This window comes from Anabas testudineus, chromosome 16, assembly GCF_900324465.2.
Source record: "Anabas testudineus chromosome 16, fAnaTes1.2, whole genome shotgun sequence".
NCBI lineage: Eukaryota > Metazoa > Chordata > Actinopteri > Anabantiformes > Anabantidae > Anabas > Anabas testudineus.
The window spans coordinates 2570406-2593089 of NC_046625.1; the positions used below are offsets into that span (position 1 = coordinate 2570406).

The 22684-nt window shown below is 43.0% G+C and overlaps 1 protein-coding gene across 1 annotated transcript; it reads right to left on the reverse strand.

The window, feature by feature from the left end:
* Nucleotides 1-7649: 7649 nt before the first annotated feature.
* LOC113170795 (PR domain zinc finger protein 1-like) lies at nucleotides 7650-21478 on the reverse strand. The gene is given in 8 exon segments (XM_026373051.2): nucleotides 7650-9932; nucleotides 10046-10174; nucleotides 10374-10876; nucleotides 10879-11457; nucleotides 14859-15111; nucleotides 16221-16340; nucleotides 18338-18685; nucleotides 21286-21478. Coding segments are annotated over 8 exon segments (2565 nt in total). The 5' UTR covers nucleotides 21313-21478; the 3' UTR covers nucleotides 7650-9326.
* Between the last annotated feature and the right edge of the window lie 1206 nt (nucleotides 21479-22684).

Below are 22684 nucleotides of genomic sequence, written 5' to 3' on the forward strand. Positions count from 1 at the left end.
GAGAGAATACAAAACAAGCAAAAGTGAAAACAAGCTGAGTGGGCTGTGTGCAACATCAGTGTTGTCAGCGAAACATGGAAAAGGTGAAACTGTTCTCTGACGCGGCATAATGCTGCAGCAAAGACGCCAGAAGTAACCATACCAAACAAAAGCCAGAGCGAAAGTAGCTGCTGAGTTAAGTAGTATCAGACCAGGTGAGCTGGATCTACCTGACGACACGACTCCACCCTGCAGACACCTGCACAGAAAGCCTGTCCATGAGGGTCGTCACAATAATCTGCTAACTTACTGCTGATGACTTGAAGCTGTAACTCCGACTAAACAACAAGTGAGCAAAAACCAATAAAACGAGGATCTGGTGTCTGACAAATATCTCATGACCTCACTCTCTTCACACACATGCACACACTCGTTCCCACTGCGTTCCAGTAACCATAAAAAACACTGCGACCCAGTCAGCATGGCACAGACTTGGAGATCAGCAGCAGCAGCGTTGTTGATGTGTAAGACATGTGGACAATGTGCAGGAAAAGAGACGCCGGCGGCTGCGGTTTGAAGATGAAGGGAAGAAGAACGAAGCTCCATGTGTGCAACAATTCAGGAGGGGTCAGCAGGGGACATTTGGATGGCTGCTAATTGCTGAGTCACCTCAGTCATCCTCGGCATGTGTGACAGTGCAGTATGTGTGAGACAGACGAGTACGAAAAGCTGCAGACAAACAGAGCTCGTTGAGGTTTCACGTATCTCACTACTGTGGGTTGAAGTGTAGACTTGAGGTGTAGATTTATCAGGTCTTATTGGAAAACCATCCTGTTGTTTTCTTGCTGGTTTGAATAGATGTTGATGTTTTTTCTTCTTCAGCATAAAAATAAGAACCAATACAAAAGACATAAATAAGATTCTATCCTATGGTACCATACAAAGTGCTAAGGAAGCCATGGAAGTTGGCTTTGCCGTGCACACACACTTATTTGTTTTAATTTATCTAAAGTAAAGAAATAAAAGGTCTTATTGCTTCTATAAACAGGAGGATATTGAGAGACTGATCTGTCTTCTTTCACAACACAAATGTATCTGCTTCAGTCCATATGGTTTCATTTCCCTTTTTACTTTTGTCTGATATTCATGATAACCAAATCATAAAGGCTGAGATTCTATCTTTAGACAGAGGACGGACTGTCGGGTAGTTTCCTTTTGTTGCCTACATCGTCATCATCTGAATCTAGATGACTTTAATACAGGAGTGTGTGTGTGTATGGAATTGTTTCAGTTTTCGTGTATGTGTGTGTAGGCATGTGCTTTGTAGTATGGGACAGTGTGTGTGTGTGTGTGTGTTTATCATATCCATTCGATGTGTGTCGGTTCAAACACTGGAGGAGTGCGTGTTGGATTATCTACTTGCGTTTTTTATGAGCCACGTGTTACAGAGCAGCTTATGAAGTCTTATACATACACTCACTTCCTGTCTTATATGATTGTACACCCACTTCATTCGTGACAGACCCTGAGCCGTGTTAGATGGTTAATGCTTTCATGTTCCACGGTTTGATCACGTCACAAAGCTCTGAACAACATATAGCCATGTGGGAGCAGCATCTCAACATAAAAGCATGTTTTCACAGTTATCTTTAGTATTCTAATACCTCAACATGTACTTACAGTGTGTTTATTATCATTCTGGGTGTAGATGCTGTGCTATAGCAGATGGTTGACTGCAGCTCTCGGACTTTCACCACTTCACTGTACTGAGATATGAATCCAGTGAGTTCCTCACAGTCAGATGAATAGGATGATTTAGGAATTAGTACAAACCTGATTGTTCTTAAATAGAGCAAAAGCAAATTAGAGAGAAAGAAAAGAAAAAGAAAATGCAGAGTCAGTGCATCACTAAGGACGTACGCAGACGCTTCGAGTCACAAGGTCCATTTCGCACCTCGTTGCATTCATGATTGTATCACGTGAAAAATCCTGTTGTGATAGTGATCATGAGTGTTCTGTCAAATAATTCCCAAAACTTCAAGCTGCATTGTATGATTGGTATTTTATTGTCTCTGAACTAATGTGTTGACCTTCCATCATATTCAAGTCAGCTGTACCTTTTGATGTCATGGAAACTCTATATACTACTATACTGAGTGGAATTAATAAATACTTTTAAATCCAGCAAAACTGTGTCATAGTTCCTAAAACGTTACACTCGTATTAGCTCTGTGGGCCTTTAGCAGCATCTCAACAAAGAGATTCATAGATTAGGTTAAAGTTCAGTGAATGCTGATGTTGAATTGACATTATCTGATGTGCTCATTTCAGGGACATTTGTAAATTAAGTATCTGTACTAATGTTTGTGCCATTCTGATCAACGTGTGTTGAGATATAATCTGGACTAAACCAGTGAACAGAACGATTCACAGGACAGAACCACACTAAATGGCTGAAAAAGGTTTCGTGGAGAGAGCTCTTTATTCTCAAACCATGAGCTGAGGAAGCAGCACTCTTTTTGGTGACAGGCAGCATCAGGATTTATGGTAAATGTGGTCTTAATTTGAAGAAACATTTGGCTCCCAATTGTCTCCATCATGCTCTCATTTGTTAGTAATAGTGTTGAAGAGGTACTGCAGACACTTTGAAAATGATATATCGAGGTTTGATTGTGCAACTTCCCCATCTTAAACTTTAATGTCCACTCTTAGCCAATCAGAAATCACCAGTTACTGCGTCCAAAAAAGGCTGGGACTTCCTGTCGCAAAGGTTTGGGAAGGAAAAGTGAATTTCGGAGAAGTCGGGTTAAAACACAGATGGGGAGGTTAGGGGAGGGGATTGGTAAGTGTGAGTCAGCCGTCCTGACCAGTGACCCTCCTCTGCTGCGTCTGAGCAACTGGATGATCTGATGTGACGTGTTTACGGTAAAACAGCAGCCGGGGACGATGCTCGGTTTCCGAAAACGTTTTCAATGGCGTCACTCTGGAACGTAGTTTGGAGTAGATGGAGAGTCTGTGGGTGTTGAAGGGTTTGTTTGGTTTAAGGTTTCATTATGATAGAGACTAATCACAACATCTCACAGGAAACTGACAGAAGATGTCCCGAGACAAATGATTAATCAGTAGATGGAGACATGAAAGTAGATGAACATTTAATGTGTGTTTGTGTTGCATGCGTCTAATTGTTGGTGTTAGTGTGCTTGAAAGTATGTGTGTGCATGTGTTTTTACAGTATTTGTATTGGTACAGTAAGTGCATGTGTGTTTCCTTGTGAGTGTGTTTATGTGTTTCTTAATAATTGTGTGTTTGTGTGAGTGAGAATGTGTGTGTGGGCGTGGGTGTGTGCACATATAAATCATGAGTCTTTTCTCTGAAACGACGCCAGCAGCGCTGTTGCTGTTTACTGTCGACTCTTCACTGCAGCCTCACAGTCTGATGCTGCATCCTGAGGAGACGTTCGCATAAATCTGGACGCAAAAAGTGTCTGAGGAGGGGAAAGTTCAGCCTGATGGTGGCACGAAAAGGAAGCAGGGTCTCCAAAAGTGTTCATCGTTCTCTGTCTGCCAGTGGCCGAAAGACCTTCTTTGGACCTGAGAACATCTAACTGTCCATGATCACCACTGATTAAAAGGTCATTGAAATAACTTGAAACTGACAGAAGTAATAATAAATAAAGATTTATTAAACTAAAAAACAAACTAATGAAACTTACCTGGACAAAAATGATGGTACCACTAGAAAAGATGTGAAATAATTTGACCACAGGGACATGTAGAACTAATGTGTGTCCTGTATTTAAAGTCACAGGTGTCTTCAGACTTATAGTCAGTCAGTCAGTCTGACTGTTTAAGGGTGAAAAGTGGTCACTGTGCTGTTTGGTATCATGGTTTGTACCACACTCAACATGAACCACAGAAAACTAAAGAGAGAGTTGTCTCAAGAAATTAGACAGAAAATATAGACATGTTAAAGGTGAAGGCTGTGAGACCATCTCGAAGGAGCCTGATGCTCCTGTGACTACAGTTGCACATATTATCACAAGTTTAAGGTCCATGGGACTGTAGCCAACCTCCCTGGATGTGGCTGCAAGACAGTCAATGACAAATTGAAGAGATGGATAATATAAACGGTACCTAAAGAACCCAGAACTTCCAAAGATAAATAAAAATGGAAGACGACTGAGGAGGACTCCACTGATCCACAAATCATAAAAAAAAAGAAAACGCACATTGACAAACTACAAAGCTTCCGGGAGAATGTCCTTTGGACAGATGAGACAAAACTGGAACTTTTTGGCAAGTCTCATCAGCTATATGTTCACAGATATAAAAATGAAGCATACAAAGAAAAGAACACTGTACCTACTGTGAAACATGGAGGAGGTTTAGTTATGTTCTGGGGCTGCTTTGCTCTATCTGACACAGGGTTTCTGTGCAGAATAAAATGAAATCTCAAGACTATCAAGGCATTCTGGAGCAAAACGTGCTGCCCAGTGTCAGAAAGGTTGGTCTTCGTCACAGGTCATAGTCCTCCAACAGGATAATAACCGAAACCAGCTAAAAACACCAAGAATGGATAAGAACAAATAAATGGACTGTTCTCAAGTGGCCTCCTATGAGTCCTGATCTAAATCCTATTGAACATCTGTGAAAAGAGCTGAAACATGCAGCCTGGAGAAGGCACCCTTCAAACATGAGACAGCTGGAGCAGTTTGCTTGTGAGGAGTGGAACAAAATACCTGTCGACAAGTGCAGAAAGTTCCAGAAATCGCTTGATTGCAGTGATCACCTCAAAAGGTTGAGCAACAAAATATTAAGGTCAGTAAGGTCAATATTATTTTTGTCAGTATCAAGTTATTTGTGGGATTTTCTTTCTTTAAGGGAAGTGGTCTTTAATGTTGTGTCTCCACTTTTCCAATGAGAGGCAGCAGAGCTGTCAGTATATCTGCCCTCAGATATCTGTGGGGAGTTGATTAATAAAGGTCAGTTTTAGAAATGTATAGATCAATCTAAACACCTACTGGTTGGAGAGTGTTCAATTTCCACTACATGCTTTAAAAAGAAGTCTGTGCAACAAAATGATCAACAGAGAAAACATCAAGATCAGAACAATAGCACACTGTCAGAGCTCTGCTTGCACTGGTTGTTGTGCCACCACGAAGACAGAGCCTGAGGTGTTTACATATAAGAAAGAGAAGCTCCAATTCAGCTTTCTACTACAAGTTTGGGAAATAGACGCTGCACACGCTCTACATCAAACAACAATGAGTACGGCCAAAATTCAGACAGGTTCTAATATAATGTCTGTAATGCTTCATACAACCATCCACCACGCCCACCTCCCTGCAGCAACCTTACACTGCCCACAATTCTGCAAGTACACACTGTGCAGTTTGTCTTAGAAAGGTGCACTATCTGAACAGGTGGAAGAGAACACCTGTTCTTGGTCACTTTAAGTTTTAAAGTGACCAAGAGGAAGCAGGAATCCATCCACTGACCCTACGGGTCCTGCGGTTAATGTGCGGCTGCTTCTCAAACTGACCTATAGTTGGTCCACGCTGTGTATTACATACAGAAGAGGTGGTGGTGGTGGTATTTTAATCACTGTTCAAATACATAAGAAATACAATACAGCAATTCAACCAGGTGGCTACACACTGATATGCTACTCTTTATATAGAAACAACATTAGATCTTCTAAATGACACCGTGTTCACCTCAGTTCACTACCAGCCTGCATGTGGACTCCAGTTTCTTCTAAATCGTGGGTGTCCCTTTTCTTCAAACTTGTGGGTATCACACATTGGCAAGAAACTGTTGTGAAAGGGAGGACTGTGTAAGATGAGATAAAATTTGAAACATTATCTAACTCCTTTGGGGAAATCGGATAGCAGATAAACAAACTTTGAATGGAAGTCAGACCTGACGCTTTGATATGTGCATGTGTATGGGACCGTGGGATATCCCCCCTCCTCCAGTGATGGTAGGCGTTCTTACTCCCCCGGTCAGAAAAGTGCTGTGAAACCCCAGCGTCATGATGCTGAGGTAGTGGAACTCGCCATGTCAACGGGTGACTAGAGAAGTTTCCCTGATAGTAATAATACGATCGAAAAAACAGGAAAGAGCGATGCAGTACGCAAAAGTGAAAGATGCTGAGTCAAAGGGTGGGGGTGCTCAGAGTGTTTTTAGTCGGGTGATGAGGTAACGGATTGATACTGCTTTCTCATACAGTGACTCGTTAGTCTCTGTGGGATCTTTAATAACAACGAGATGGAATATGTTTTTGTCACTTATTTTCCGCCAAATGTCAAATTGCAGCTGGCTGCTCGACAGACGAGTGGCAGATAAATGTGCTCTGAATTGGTGAAATTTAAATTTGTGTTCCATTGGTGCAATTTCAATTTGTAAATCTGTTTGCAGATATGACTTGAAACACTGAAAAACTGTGAATATGTAATGTTTAAGTTATATTATGCAAAGTATTAATTTATTCTTCTTTCCCATACGTCAGTGTATGGTGCATTTGACTTTAATATCGTACACATGGAATTTGTGCTGAGTTTCAACCCAGAACAGAAACATTTAAATTCTTTTACATATACATTTTCTCCTCTTCTTACCTTCTGTATTATATATATTTACTTATTCATTATACTGCACAGTACTTTATTTTCTCCTTCTTGCTATTAAAACTTTTTGCAATTGTAAACCATGAGTTTACTGTTGACCCTTGATCTGTTGACCTTTGGCCTCCCAACTGTTGGGTTGTAGGTGAAGCTGAATATCCACATTTTCTTGACGCTGTGGGGTTGAAGCTCTAAAATGAGTCATGTTGCCTGCATGTCCCCTGCATGCAGGATAAAAGACAGACCGCAGTTACTGCAGCCCATAGGGCACAGAGAACTGTTCCCATTTCCTGTTCTAGTCTTAAAGCGGCATTGCACGGAAATGGACATAAAGATTCATGACTTTCCAACAAACGGCCTGGTTTACTGCACTAGACTCTGTGGTTACTCTCAGTAGACGTTGTGAATCGTTGCGTTGAAAACTGTTTGTGTAAGTCTCTTTTATTTTTCCATTGATCGTATCGGTTGATCTTATTTGATCATTTTCTACTCTTATTAGATTTTATCGATCACACCCACAGTGTTGTGTTTTCTGTTTTTCAGGATGATTAAACTCTGCTTGTTCGACTGACTCTGTCTCCTCACATCTGGACATCTTGGATGAAGGAGATCTGTAATTCATTTGTAAGAAACCAACATTCACACTTTCTGTACTTTACAATGCGACTGGTCAACAGGGACTAGTTTTTCATCTGTTTTGAGGCACATTACTACTCTATATGATTTAAAAGTATCCTTACCCAACTAGGTTTGTATGAATTGTTGTCCAGAATGTTGCTGCATCATTTTACTGATGTAAGAACAAACTTGATCTCTTTATACTTCATGAGTCTTACTTTGTTTCAGACCTGTTTCAATTAGTTTTATGATACATAAAAAATGATTTAAGAATTCAGACTTGAGCTTAAATTAACTATCTAGCAAAGTGGTATTTCGGTGGTAGCACTATAAATGGTCTGCCCAGTTTAGTCACCCTACAATGCTCTTAACTAAAGCTATAATATGGTAGAAAAAGAAAACGAAGACAACACACAGAGCCACAAGGTTTAGATTAGAGGAGTGAACATTTATATCATAATTTACACTTTTTGACATTTTTGCACATAAATAACAATGTAAACCAGAATGTAAACAGAGACAGTCCTTTGGGGAATTCTCCTCTGATGCTAAAGCACTGACAGAGAAAAAAGGCTTTGGTCGAACATTGGTTAGAAAGAAAGATAACGAAACAGAGAGAGAGCTACAGAAGATCAGGCTGCTGCAGGAAATCCCAGTTGCTGTAGTAACATTAAGCTTAGTCCTAATGCTATTGTTACTGAAGTTATAAAGTAAGAGGAATAGGCCAGTGCATAGAAGAAGGCCGAGGTGCTTTGGTATATGACAGTTCAATAACAAGATGGCGGACAGCTGGGAATAAACAAGGGACCATTATTCAATGGAAAACTGAAATATTAACAAGAACAACAAAATCAGAACATCTACAAAACGAGAGAGCACAGCCACAGAGCGAACACTTCATCATATACACTCAGTTCATCTTCCCTTCTTCAGCATTTTGATTCCTCAAGTCCTTCTTCCCTTGTTTTGATTTCCCTTTTTGTGTTTTCTTTTGGTGTGCATTTGAAATTAAAGCCAAGTGAACTTTGGTTACTAGCGTCAAGCGTGAATCCCTAAATTTGGGGATGTTCACGTCCCTGTTGGGTGTAGGGCAACAGTGTTGTAGAAAAATAAAACGAAAGGAAGGACGAGGAGGGAACGGCTCACCAGCCTCCCATGTCCGTTATGTGCTACATGTCGAGCAGGCCGTGCTGCTCCTTTGGACCACGTGGAGAGCTGCACTCCAGTTCGGTTTCTTCCTCTTCTTCAAGTAGCAAAAAAAAAAATAAAATTTTTTAAATCCATAAACAAATAAATAGAAAGCTCCCAGCTTCAGCTGTCCCTTAAAACACACACACACACACACACACATCTTCACATGCACACTGAGGTAACCGTTGTGAAAAATATACAAAAATGCCCTTTTTTGTTTAATTTAAATTAACTAGGCATCAAAAAAGGACACAGACGCACTTTAGGGAAGCTTTCCAGCAGGATTGAAGTAACAAATTGATGTGCCGTACTTTGGCAAGTTTTCAACCCTTTTTAACCTGCTCTATTGGTTTCTAAATTTAAATAGATAAAACCCTGAAGAGTGGACACCTCTGGTTCTATAGGTCAGAGGTTGCAGGATGATATAGGCATAGACAGAGTGACAGGAAAATGGCCACAGACAACAAAACATCATCAACAGAAAAATATCCTTTTACATGAATTTCACCCAGTCAGTCTAACCTTTGCTTTAAAGGACAACAAATAAAAAGTATAATAAATTAAGGAGATTATATAACAAACAACTAATTAATCAAAAAACAAATACATTTGAAAATAAAGACCAAATAGACAACAGAAATGATAATAGCATTATATTAATTACATTAAAGATAAGTCCTGGGTAGATGATTGTCTCTAACTAAAATAAACGCTGAAAGTAGTCATGGGACAGTGTCTCTTGTAGCCCTGAGTACGTGAGTCCCTGATAAGTTGAAAACCTGGTGTGGTTTCAATGTCACTCCTGATGACAACCAGGTACAGAATTATTATATTTACAGCTGTTGCTCCTGGCAACGCAGTCCACTCTGAGTCATGCAGTCTTGACTCTATGTCCCCTGGGATCAAAGATCACTTATGCGTGATCCTCTGATTCCTGCTTGACGGTGACATTGGCAGGAAGTGGCGGGATGGGGCTGCTGTGCTGGATCTTGATGACTGACGTCTCATTCTGGAGCTTGTATGCATCATAACCTGCGGAAAGGAGGTCAGTGACGCTGCCCTTGCGGTGGGGATGGAGGTGAGAGGACTTAATGTCAGTCTCCCTCCACAGCATCCCCAAGACTTGCTTCTCCAACATGGCCTCCACCTCTACTCCTCCCTGAAGGTGCTCTAGCCGCTCGGCGTGCTCACTGACGTCAAAGCGCTCAATCTCCTCATTGGCACGGTGCACCGCGTCCATTGCAGCCTGACTAGAGACAGCTGGACTGTTAGAGCCAGATTTCGCCGCCAGGCAGTAGCCTTTCAGGTGAAGTCGCAGGCTGACAAGGTGGATGTAGTGGCGGTGGCAGTGGGGACATTTGTGAGGACGCTCACGAGAGTGCAGGCGCTTGTGCAGTTTGAGGTGGACAAACTGGGTGAACTTGGCGGGGCAGAGTTTGCAGTGGTACGGTTTCTCCCCTGAGTGGAGGCGCAGGTGAGTTTTCAGGTTGCTGGTGCTGCTGAAGCGCTTGTGACAAACCTGGACAAGGAGTAACAACAAAACAAAAGTGTCAGCAGCTGGTAGCAACTCTCCAACTAACCATCATATGTGGCCATTAAGTGATCTATAAAAAGCTTAGCATTAGTTCTCACCTGGCATTCATGTGGCTTTTCCCCTGTGTGGACCAGGTAGTGTTTCTGCAGGTGAGCCAGTTGGGTGAAGCCTTTGTTACAGGTTTGACATTTGAAGGGTCTCTCTCCACTGTGAACACGGAGATGGACCTGCACGAAGAAGAGGGAAGAAATGTCTGCTTAGGCGTAATCGGATATTGATCAAAGAAACCATTTTATGTTTTAGTGCAGCAAACAGTGATTACACTTCAGCCATCACAAAAAAGGAATGTAATGATAATGGTGCAGTAAATCATAGAAGCAGATATGATGTTGAAAGACGAACATTGTGTAGAGTCTCGAGCCTCACCTTCAGGTTTGATAGCTGTCCAAAGGTCTTGCTGCACACGTTGCACTCATACTTAATTTTGCCGTTCTGCTTCTTCAGGGGGTAGGGCAGTGCCTTGTAGCCTGCTGAACCGGCGCCGCGCTTCACTTTGGTCAGGTTGATGGCCTCCTCATTGGGGCGATGCTCGCTGGTGTTACCCAGCAGGGCTGAGGTAGGCTTGGTGGGCATCCGTTCGCTAGGAGGTGCAGTGCCTGCTGTTGGGGAGCCACTGGAGGGTGCATGGGCTGGTCCATGTGAGTGGGGGTGCCCAGGATATGAATGGTGAGGCCCTGCTTTGTCCTTCAGAGTGGTGGCGGCTGAGAAGGCACTGGTGGGTCCAGGAAGGAGGAAGTCTCTGTGGCCAGAGATGGAGGAGGGGTGGACAGAATCATGCATCAAGAAGTGCCTTGCTGCTGTTTCAGAGGGCAGGAGGGGCACATGAGTGGGCAGGAGGCTGCTGTAGAGAGGGTACATCCTGGGAAAGATCCCCCTACAGTGGGGACACCACCACCAGGCAGAGGGTAATGATGGGGCAGGAGGTAGCGTGAGTAGGGGGCTCCTGGGGGGTAGAAAGGTGAGGAGAGAGGGGCTGATGGTGGGGAGTAACCAGGGAATGAACCCAGTCCAGTGGGGTAGAAAGAAGCTGGAGATGGTGCTGGAGCTGAGGGGCTCCCCTGAGGGCTGCTGTCCGGGCTGCTCCTTGCTGATGGGCTAGGCGTAGCCAATGATTGGCTGCCGGGGGAGCGGGTTGCAGGGTAACACAGCTGGCCAGGTTTGTGACTAAGGTGGTCTTCTGCAATGTGAGGATGTGGTCTGAGTGCTGGGTAGACAGCGCGAGGGTACAGGGGGCGTTCAGGGCTGTTGGCGCAGTGCATGCGGGTGGGAAGAGGCCGGCTCGGTTCCCTCTTGGTGGACGAGGTGCTGTTGGAGCCACGCAGAATGGAGAGGACACTGTGTTCCCTCTTAGGTGGGATGGGGGTCACCGCAACTGGGGAGGGGCTGGAAGCTTCAACTGGAGGCTCCTCACTGTTCACCTGCTGCTGCTTGACCTCCAAGAGAGACTGCTCTGTTGAGACAGAGAGAAGGAGGAAAGAGGTCAACAGGAGTTCATCAGATAGTGGAATCATGGCTCCTCTAAAATATATGATTTAGCAGTTTAAAGTAACAATCACGCTTTCTATTATTAATATATATTACATTCAAACATACAGTCTTTTTAAGAGTTACAAAGTTGTCTTCACTAGATGTGTTTGGTTGTCGGGGTTAAGAAACACCATAAGTAACTCAGTGGGCCAATTAAGGTGACAGATTTGACGAATGAGGGGAGTGAGGGGAGAAGGCGGGTGCAAAAGACAGGAAGTGAGGCGTGACAGCTGCCTTAGGCAATGTGTGTGTCCGTCTGTGGAGTGTGTGTGCCTATAAAATCAAGATAAAATCAAAATGGTGGCAGACAGACAGGGCTGATGGAAGGTTTCCTGCTAAAGATATCCTCAGTAAAAGCTTGGCCTCCACCTGCCCTCTCCACACACACAGAAACACACCCACCGCATGTGACAAGGTACACGCATGGAGGCGTCTGCAGACAAAGGCCTCTGTCTGATTTGTTGACTCTCCCACTTTTAGAGAGCACACACATGTATGGACTTGTACACACACACACACACACACTTTTGATCCAGCTCCTAGTCTCCTGATTTTGCAGGCCATTTGCTATTGTTTCCGGGTCAAAGGTTAAATTAGAGAGCTTCCTCCTCAGTCACTCACACCTACTGTCTCCTCTGCATGATGAAAGAGTGGATTAGGAGGAAAGCTCACACACACACACTCTAAAAGCCCTGAGATGTCAGCAAGCAGCACATCTTGGTTGTTAAATGACTGCAGTCGTGCTCTTAAAAAGCAGCCCCCTATTATCTGTAAGCTCATTTACTGCCCAGTCAACTTTTTACCACAAGGTCGCCCAGAGGGGAGTGTGTGTGAGTGTAAATGAGTGTGTGTGTGAGAGAGATGGAGGTTGTCAAAGTTAATCCTGAGTGCCAGCAGTGAAATTTGCTTTGACTCCCCCGACTCACTCCCTTACACATACACACATTCACGCAGTGACCCTTGCATCGGTAGTATAGAGGCAGTGCGTAAACACTGAGGTTATCAGTTAGCCTTCCTCCACCTCTTCCTCCTCCCTCCTTCACTCCTCCAGAAAACAAACGGGGCAGCCATCTTGGAGATATCAATCTGTCAACACGGCCCTTCTGCCAGGAAGTTCAAGTAGTCAACAGAGGGGGTGGGAGGCCGACTACCCCCAGCACTCCCTCCTCCAACTTCTTTCTGGTCTTTTCAAGTGGCAAATATATCAGAGCAAATGGCCAACACGCATGCACAGTATGTTTGAGCTTGCATGTGTTCAAGATGAAAAGAGTGGGTGTGAAAACGTAGGCGCATCCTGGCTATGACTGTGTGTGAGTGTGTCGTCGCACACACACACACACACACACACACACACACACATGGCTAACAGGTGCTTTCAAGTACTAACACCTAAAGAATGCTAAGTGACGGCGACAAAAATGAGCAAGAGAAGAAGAGAGAGGAGAAAGTGAGGGAGCGAGACAGCGGCGCACACTCATTTTGATCACACACTCACACACGTCTGGTTTTGCTATGACTGAGCTGGAAAGAGAAAAAACCAGAGAGAAAAACATGATATATATATATTAACAAAAGATGTCGTCATACTGCTCAGGAATATCCGAAAGGATGGCACCTGGTTCCGACTGGGATCTCTGGCGCCCCCCTAGTGACAGAAAGTGGAACTTCTGCAGACGTTTGGTCAGAATCGAGTGTGTGTATGTTCTAATAATCAACGATATTCCCAGCTGCTGTCACTGAATTAAAAAATAAACTTAGCTAGCCTAGCAAAACATGTGTTGTACAAACACAGTTTCTACTTCTGCCAATGTTCACAAAGTGACCGCCACTGCTGCACGGCTACGATGAAGCCACAGAGCTTCACGTCTACATGTCTGCTACTGCAGGTTAACGAGCTTATTAAAACAACTGGATTACGTTTCTTTAATCCATGGCATGACTCCAAGGATTCAGATCAGAGTAGCTTTCTCTTCTTTTACCTTTTGCCCTTTTAAGTAGGTTTCGGTTTAACGTAACTTAGTCAGAAAGATTGTGGTTTTTCTTGGTTTTACTCATGAGCCCATGAGATTATTTCTGACTTTCATATGAGGAGCCAACAGTCACAAGTCATTTTAGGATCGTGTGCTCAGCAGACCGAACCGAAGAAGAAAAGTAAGTCAAGCCGAGAGCAGGTAACTTGTTCGGCCGAGGGTACAAATCAGAAGTCAAGTCAGTGGCAGGTTAACAGGAGCCTGTGGGGCGAAATGACAGAGGAGGCTAATGAAAGACAACTATATACTGTATGAGAGTGGGGGTATGAGGGGGGGGGGTTGAGAGAATGTCCTGCCTCTGTCCCCCAGGTCATGCGCATTTTTCCCTGGGCAGTGGAGTCACCCAGGCTGCTCCTCTGCCACATTAACACTGCTATTAGCTGGCAGTCCCACCTGGAAACCCCTCAGCTCCCACTCGCTCCCTTTGTTTCCCTCTCAGCTCAACTTTTCTTTGATCAACTCAGCCAAAGCGGATAAGTGCACTTATTGTGCTTTGTCATTGATGTGTATGAGGCGCGAGTTTTAGTGTTTTATCTTGTTTACATTAAGGTTTTAGTTAATATTTCACATTTAGCGGATTCATATTGTCAAAACATCAGGGAGGACGTATGAGCATAAATTCCTGTCTCTGTGAGGACAGAGAAATGTGAAGCCTGCGCTTAGACATTTTTCTCAAAGAGGGTCAGTGAACACACACAAACACACACTGTCTCAGGTCCTTTTATTGTAGCTGAGCCAGGCTGTGTGAGTGTGTGTGTGTGTGTGAGAGAGAGAGAGATGTTAAAAGTGGGTCTTTAAGTGTGTAAGACTGTGGCATTAGAGGCCATATCCCCCTGTCTGTGCAATTACACTGCCACTGACACACACACACACACACACAAATAAGAAAATACAAAATACAAAAAAAAAACATGATGCACTGACAGAGATGAAAGGTTGTTGGTCTTGTGCTTCTGTGCGTGTGTGTGTGTGAGATAATGACAGGCTAACTTTCAGAGAGGAAGGAGACAGCTACAGTCAAACACACTGTTAAGCTTTAAGAGCGGCGACAGGACACAGTCAAGACACACACACACACTCACACACACACACACACACACACATTGTCTATTGATTTTATGTTATTTTGATGTTTTTAATGATAAAAAAATCTGTTCCTTCACAGTGAACGTCTTGTGATTTCTAGTGCAGTTAGAAAACATTCAAAATGTATTTTTGTAATTTACGGACTTCCTACAAAACTTAATTCCAGTGATTATCTTAATAAAAACTGATAAAATCCAAATGAACTTACTGAGTTTCTGCATCATCAGCTCTCCTGATGGTGGGTAGTGGAGGCGGTGGGCGAAGTCGTGGCAGTACCAGACGAGCAGCTCGGCACCGGCAGGGACGGGTTTCACTGTGTAGAAATAAATCTCCATTCCATTCTGACACGCTGCCAGATTTTGCTCTGCTGCCGAGTGGGCCGGGTTCACGTACCGCATCCAGTTAGAGCGAGTCTCATCCAGGCCGTCAACAAAGTGATGGAACTCTCCGTCCACGAAGATCTAGAGCAAGGAATAGAAAGGAGGAAGCAGAAATATTATTATTATAGGGAAAAGTGTAGTTGTGTAGAACAGACAGAACAGATGTTCAAATATAAGAAATAAAATGATGTTTAAATCTGTAATATGGACATCCTGTCTTCTCTCCCTTCAATTCAAGCAGAAGTTAAATTAATAATAAATTATTTAAATAAATGTAAATAAATCACTTCCTCTCTCAATAAATCAAAATAAAATAAAAAGCTACTAAAACATGAGTTAAGGAAGTTAACTATTAATGAAGTACCAGTAAGAATATGAGCGTTTGGCTGAAAACAAAAACGCGACAAACTTACCAAAGAAAAAGTAAAAACTATCAAAGTGACTGTTACTGCAACTCAGCAGAAACAGAACACACGTTACACTACATCCACCCATCTTTCCTTTCTTATCTCTCCATCCTTTCATTCCTCACCATGTTCCGCTCTTCACCTTCAGATGAACAGACAAAGAGTCTATCGAGAAGGACGAGATCTATTTTATATTGAAGAGAGAACGAACGGGGCGATTCATTTTCTGCTTCTTCTCCCTCTCTCGCTCTTTCTCGCTTTCTTTCGCTCTCTCTTTATCTCAGTGTCTCGGTTCTGTCACCTCAGTGTGTGTGTGTGTGTGTGTGTGTGTGTGCTCATGAGAAAGTGAGAGATGAATGGAACACCTTCATGCTGTGGGGTTGGCTTGTGGTTAGACATACAGTGAGTCTGTCTTTTCTGTCTTCTCTTTAATGGAAGTAAAACACACACACACCGTAGGCGGTGGTCAGGTAGGTGGTTCGTGAGCATGTGTGCTCTCACTGTCAGTTACCGGTAGTGATGGAGACGAGTGCATTCTACCAAACTGTGTGTGTCAGTGTGTGCGGACTTACAGGAACCATAGTGTGACATGTTATTTGTGTAAAAGTGACATCACATCCCCATTTCTCTTTCTCTCTCACACACACAGAAAAACAGCGAGCCCAGTTTCCTGTTCCACTGAGTGATTTTAGACGTCACAGGAAGGGGTCCCTCCGGCTTCTGAGGAAGTGTGTGTGTCTTTATTTGTGTGTGCTTTCCGTCTCTATCTGTGTGTCTACTCACCCTCCAGAAGTACTTGCGGTTGGCGTCTCTGGGGACGCTGTCGGCTGTGTAGATTTCGCCCACTAGGGGACCGAAGCGAGTTCCTTTGGGGATGTACTCCCTGCTGCACACGCCGACCACCTGCACGGAGACCGAACAAACAGAGAGGTTACACAAAAGAAGCAGCCGGTAGATCCGTGCACATAAGATTGTAGTGACAAGTAATAATATCAGTCTACAGACGACAATAGTGCATTTATGTGTTCATTGTGTTCAAACGCTTTTACGTCGGCAAACAAGTGTGAAAATTGCTCTTTTGTTGGGTTCACATATTATTAATAGTAAAATAACAACAATTTATTAGTTTAATTCTCTTCACTGGTGGCAAAAAGTCACAGGACATGCAGGTAAACAGCCACATGACCACATGACATGGAAGTATCACTGAGCATGTGTGTGATAACACAACAAAAATCAATGTGTTATCTAAGATTATAGAAGATTGTAACCTGTGAAGTAGTTAAAATTTAAATGGAAAGATCTGCAGTGATAAAAGTGATGTATCTGACCACATGGTTTGCTGCAGACAAAGACTGTTTGTGTGTTTTCATGCTGTCATGCACATCTATCAGTGATATGTGTCATTAAGTGTAATTAAGTCTTACTGTGTGTCTGCTGTCAACAGAGACAGTGATTAATGAACCAACTTCATGCTTGCATTCATTAACGGAGAGAGTTTGTGTGTGTGGCTGAAGAAAAACAGTAAAATCTCTTCTTTCAATCTCTCTCTCTCTCCCTTCACACCTCCTCTCGTCACCACATCAAACCAAAACCGCTGCTACTTCTGACGCTAAGGGGGGAAACATCCAGATACTCAAAAGTCAAACTCAAACTAAATCTTTTGTTTCTTCTTTTTTTAGTCCTCGTCTGATTCAATCAAAGAACGAAAAATAGGAGGAGGAGGAAGAAGAAGAAGAAGAGGAAGAAGAGAAAAGCGAGGGATTATGAGGCGGCTAGACATCAGGCTCCAGTCGTGCATGGTAGAGAAATACACTCACACGCATTTTCTTCATGCATAACCCACGCAAACAAACATCTTTCCCAAATTCCCTTGTTCCCTGGTAATGTGGGAAATCCCCCTCCCCCTGTATAGGATCACACACATGTGTGTGTGTCAGTGTGTGTGCACATACACCCTTCTGACTTATTAACAGGTTTTTACAATGTTCTTTCAACCAAAACTACATTTTCCCTGATCAGAGAACAAACTCACGTCCTCAGCTTTTCCCTTCTTCCTCCCTCGTTCCAGATAAAATGTTGTTTATTATGTGATAGCTGGTTGGTTGATAGTGTTTCAGCTCGTAAACAAAACTGCTGCCGTCTTTCTTTCTCTCTCTGGCTGTTTCCTCAGTTTCCCGTTGATATGGCTCTGATGAGAAAATCTATGTGATCACGCCGCTTCGAGTTTACAAAGACACTCACAAAGTGTCAAAATTGCCAAAGTGATGACCTTTTGACCCAAAGTCATGCGCTAAACCCCCTCCCTCCGTCCATCTAAACTGTGCTGAAGATTGCAGCAGGAGATTCATCAAAAACTCTTAGTTTAGACTAGAAACATTTACAGAGGAAACAAGATTCAACAAAATCTGAGGTTAAATGTTTTTCTACTTTAGAAACTTTGCAAGCTGCCGTAGATTTGATATGTGACGAGATCAAAGTTCAGATCAAACCTCTGTAACTGCTGAATGTGATCATTCATGGTGTGCACAACCTGAATTGTGCCCCCTGTCAGCTGGGACGGGTATTGCAAGCAGGAGCTCTACGGCCCATGACACACACACAGATCAAGCCGTCGTCTTTTTCTCCGATGATGAATGAGTTTTAATGGATGGATACGAGCTGACGTCACAGCTCAAACACACTTCAGTTCCAGTCTGAGTGTAAATTCTGCTTCAGGCGTTTCTCACACACTTACACATAGATCCCTCTTTACGACGAGACGCGACCCCTTCTTCATACATGACCCAAGTCTGACTCACGTGTGTACGTACAGATGGCCTTCTCTCCCTGAGTGTGTGTAAAAGTATGACTGGAGGTGAAGTTTTTTGCAGTGTGTGTGTGTGTGTGTTAAATCTGACCTCTTTGCTGTCAGCTGGGTGTTTGAAACCCAGGTTTGCTCGCAGTGACGCCTCAGCTCTGGTCGTCGTCGTCATGGTGGTGTCAGCATCTGACCCTGCCTCCCACGGCGTGTCTTTGACGATATATGTGCACTTCTCCTCAAATTCGGCCTCTGTCCATCGGGTCATGTCTGCCTCCTCCATCTCCATCTCCATGTCGACGTCTGTGTCTGTCATTGTCTCAGCTCCGTCCGAGCTGGAGCTGGTGGCAGTGGCGGTGGAGGCCATCTTGGGTCTGTGGTGCAAGTCTTCCTGCTCCATGGTGTGCGCCCCCTCACTGGTCAACATGGCCGAGCTATGAGAGGTCGCCTGGTGGAGACAAGTAGAGAAACACAGGCAGGGAAAAAGTTAGAAGTTTATTCAGCTTCACTTAAAATTCTGAAAGAAAGGAAGAAAAGACCAATACGAGAATAAAAGGTAAAATACAGAAAGATAGAAAAGATGGTTGAATAAGGACAGAGAGACACAGGAAGAAAGAAAGCAGAAGACAGACAGACAGAGAGGCAGTGGCTAGTGTGTGTGGAAAAACTATAAGATAACAACAGAAAAAAGTAGATGTGGGAGGAAAAGATAAGAAGTAAGAAGAAAGAAAGTTAGCACGAGACAAAAACAGACAGAGAGATGAAGATGAAGGAGGGTGAAGAGGAGAGGAAGAGCTGTGATTATTATGTGTGGTGACTCAGGGAGGAGGGGGTCTGACTAAGCCGGCTGTCACACACACACACAACACATTTAGAAACAGACAGGAAACTGTTTTACAAAAAACTAATTTTGGAAACAATTAGGATAAAAACGTGCATTCATTCATCCACGATTCCAGAAATCTACAGCTTACTTTAATAGAATTAACAAAATATATCCAAACTCAGCACTAGACTGTTTTTTCCTGCTGATTTGATTATTATTGATTGTGTTGATTGATTTGTCTCTTTTGTCATTTCCATTAAAACACAGCGTGAGGTTTAAAATGAATCAGGCTGAGACAAGTTTACACACTTTAAACTTTGTAATTAACATAAAACTAAAACTGGTAAACTAGTAAAAAAATAAAGTGAATAAATAAAAATTGAACTTAATTTCTTCCTCATTCTTTCTGTGTCTCACTCACTATAAATTTGATAAAGTGCAGCTCCCGTAGCTTCTGGAGAGAAATTCAGAGTTTGCTCACCACCGTGGTGGATTTACTCAGATTATATGGATCTAAAATCTCTGTATCCTCCCTTTGTAACCCCCCCACCCTCCTCCGCGTCTCCCTGGGGTTCAAGAAAAAGGAAGGAAACACTGTCTGTGTCTGAATGAAGCTAAAATTGGAAGCAGAGTGGCACAGCAGCGGAACCGGCAAATCATCCCGACTCCCAGCGTGTGTGTGCTTGTGTGTGTTTTGGTAATGGACAGTAGGAGGAGGGGGGGGTGATGAGGAAGGGAGCGCCAAAACTTTTCCATTTGGGGGGCCACAGCAGCACAAACAAAACTTCAAACATTATCCCACCCAAGACAATCCCACACACACACTCACACACAGATATCCACACAGGGACAAACAGGCTGCTCGTCCCACGCAGACGAGCGGAAAGCAGCAGATCTTCAGTGACCACACTCGACTCTGTGAATTCTGCTGCAGCCGCAAGAAAGCTAATTATTTCTCACCCAAATGGCTCCAGACACAGTGAACAACTTTTCCTCCCATCAGAAATCAACTCAAAGCGCCTCTGGTTCCTGAGACTTTCACATTAAGATCTCTGTCAGCAGCCGAACGTGGGCAAACACACTGAATTCAAAGTCAAGAGCATCATACTCACTTCATTTAAACTAATTTTATTATTTTTGATCTCTTACAAATCTCACACAGCTGAATTTCTTGTTTTAAACTTTTAAGAAAAAGCTCATGAATTATTAGAACAAGTCTAAGAAGTTGAATGTTGATGTAATCTAATCTAATCTGCTCCTACGTCCTCATTTTAACAGTAAAACTCATCAAACTGAAGTAAAGCAACGCGTTAAAATTACATTCACATCTCACGAAAGCACAAAATCCATTATTTGACTTGTAAATTGTGAAATTTCCAGCAAGAAAACTCGACTCCTCGCCCTCAGCGGCTGCATCTTTTCCCACAGACGGAACAAAAGCATTTGCCATTTAAATGAAGCGCTTTTCCAAAAACTGCTCAGATATGAAGATGTTTCTTAATATTTCACCTCTTAGCGGGACTCTTTGCATAACAGCTGACACTGAAAACTAATAGTGAAACCAAGAAACAAGAAACAATTCACCTCACACTTTTAGACCAAACTGAAATGATAACTCAGGAGAATTTCAAATTAAAATGCAATTTATTCATTCAACATGAAACTAACAGGGAGATGCCAGTGAGAAGTCACACTCAGACTACTACATATTTAAATCCACGAGGATTTTAAAATGTTTAATGACTAATATTTACCTCTGAGTCGACATTAAAACCCTTAAAGTCTGCAAAAAAGCCTTAAATCCCAAACGTAAGTGCCGAACAAACTCAGAAAATCACAATTTAAATTCTCAAAACACAGAAAAACATCTCAAAGTAACTGTTCCAAAATATTCCAAATAATACAAATAAAAGTTTATTACCAGGATTTACTGAAAGAAGTCACATCAGAAAAGAAAATCTGTGAATTTCCAAAAGGTCAAACAAGTCTGATTAAAGATGAGAGTTAAAGAGAATAAATTTGGCTGGAAGAGGCCGAGGTGGTCTCAGTTCAATCTTTACTCACTGTTTTAAGAATCCAGGCTTTTCAACTCAACGTCTACATAAAAAAGGTAAAAAACAAAGAGCAAACAAGCTCAAATGGACTGAATTGAAAAGAAAATCCTGCAGACGTTGATCGTTTTCCTTATGTGATGTGAAAAGTCAAAGCTGCTCCGTACTCACCGAGTAACTTTGGTCCCATCCACACATAGGGACGACCGGTCAGATCCTCTGTATATATGGGCGAGAGGACAGTGTGTGTGTGCAGGACAGGTGCAGTTCTCCCCTAAGTCCGTCCGTCCAGCTCTGAGTGCTGATACTCCACACTGGTGCGAGTGTGTCTGTGTGCCAAAGAGTGTGTGTCTGTGTGATCCACTCAGTGTCCTGTGTTCAAATGCCTGACTCTGAGACGAGTTGGAAGGAGTCTCTCTTCAAGCTCCACCTCTTACCCCTCCCACTCCCCCCCCTTTCACACACACACACACACACACACACACACACACACTTCTCTTTGCAAGGAAGGCAGCAGCAGGGCTTTCACCTGAGGCCACGAGCAACAAACACACACCCCACACACACACTCAAACTGAAAACAACTTTTTTTTTCTGCATCAAAACGAGTTTTCTTTCAGTGATGACGATGATGATGATGATGATGATGATGTGTGTGTGTGTGTGTACGTGTGTGTGTGTTTGTGGGAAATGTCTGTTAGCAACTTGAAAATGGTAAACACTGTGTGTGTGTGTGGTGTGTGTGGTGTGGGGGGGGGGGGGGGTGGTATTGAGTCACTGTCACAGGATGTCCCTCTCTTTCTCAGGAAACACACACCACACACTCACACTGCCTGTAGGGGGCAGGACTGGTCTGCCCTTGTTGAAACCTTAAAGTTCTCTCTCTCACTTTCTTCTGGTGTCTCTGTGTCGCTTCTTATTTATTCATTCTACAGCCCACTCGCCCTTCATCTCTTTTCCCCTTTACCTTCGTGTCTCTTTCTCTTTTACTTTCTCTTTCCTGAAAATGACTTAATTTAAATTTAAACGTACACGTGGAAGCTTTGACATAACGTTTTCACTGTGCATTTTCTATATACTCTCCTTCATTGCTTCTTCTATATCATAAGGTTTTTATTATTACATTTATCGTGCAGACATGGAGGATCCTATTATAGAAACAGTTCTCTGACAGGCTGGATCAGTGATGATTCTGAAAACTGTTTATTAATTTGTAATTAGTTTTAAATAATGATTCATAATGACAGACAACAACATCCTAATTTTGAAAGAATGCTGGATGTTTCTGCACAATAGAACTGTGATATCAGCCTTTAGAAAGAAAGTTATTATTAGGTTTAATTGCAGATCTGTGCAGGACGCAGGTTTACTGCAGGAAGATCTGCAGCAAAAATCAAACAACAAGCAAATGTGGACGTGATTCCCTGAGACTCAAACTAGTGGAGCCTAACAAGTTACTGACTAGTGTCATGATTTGTTAGAGAGATAATTCTACTGCCACTTGTAAAATATTCACAGTACTGACAATATAAGGGCAGGATGTCTGGTTCAAAAGGGAATAATGCACCGA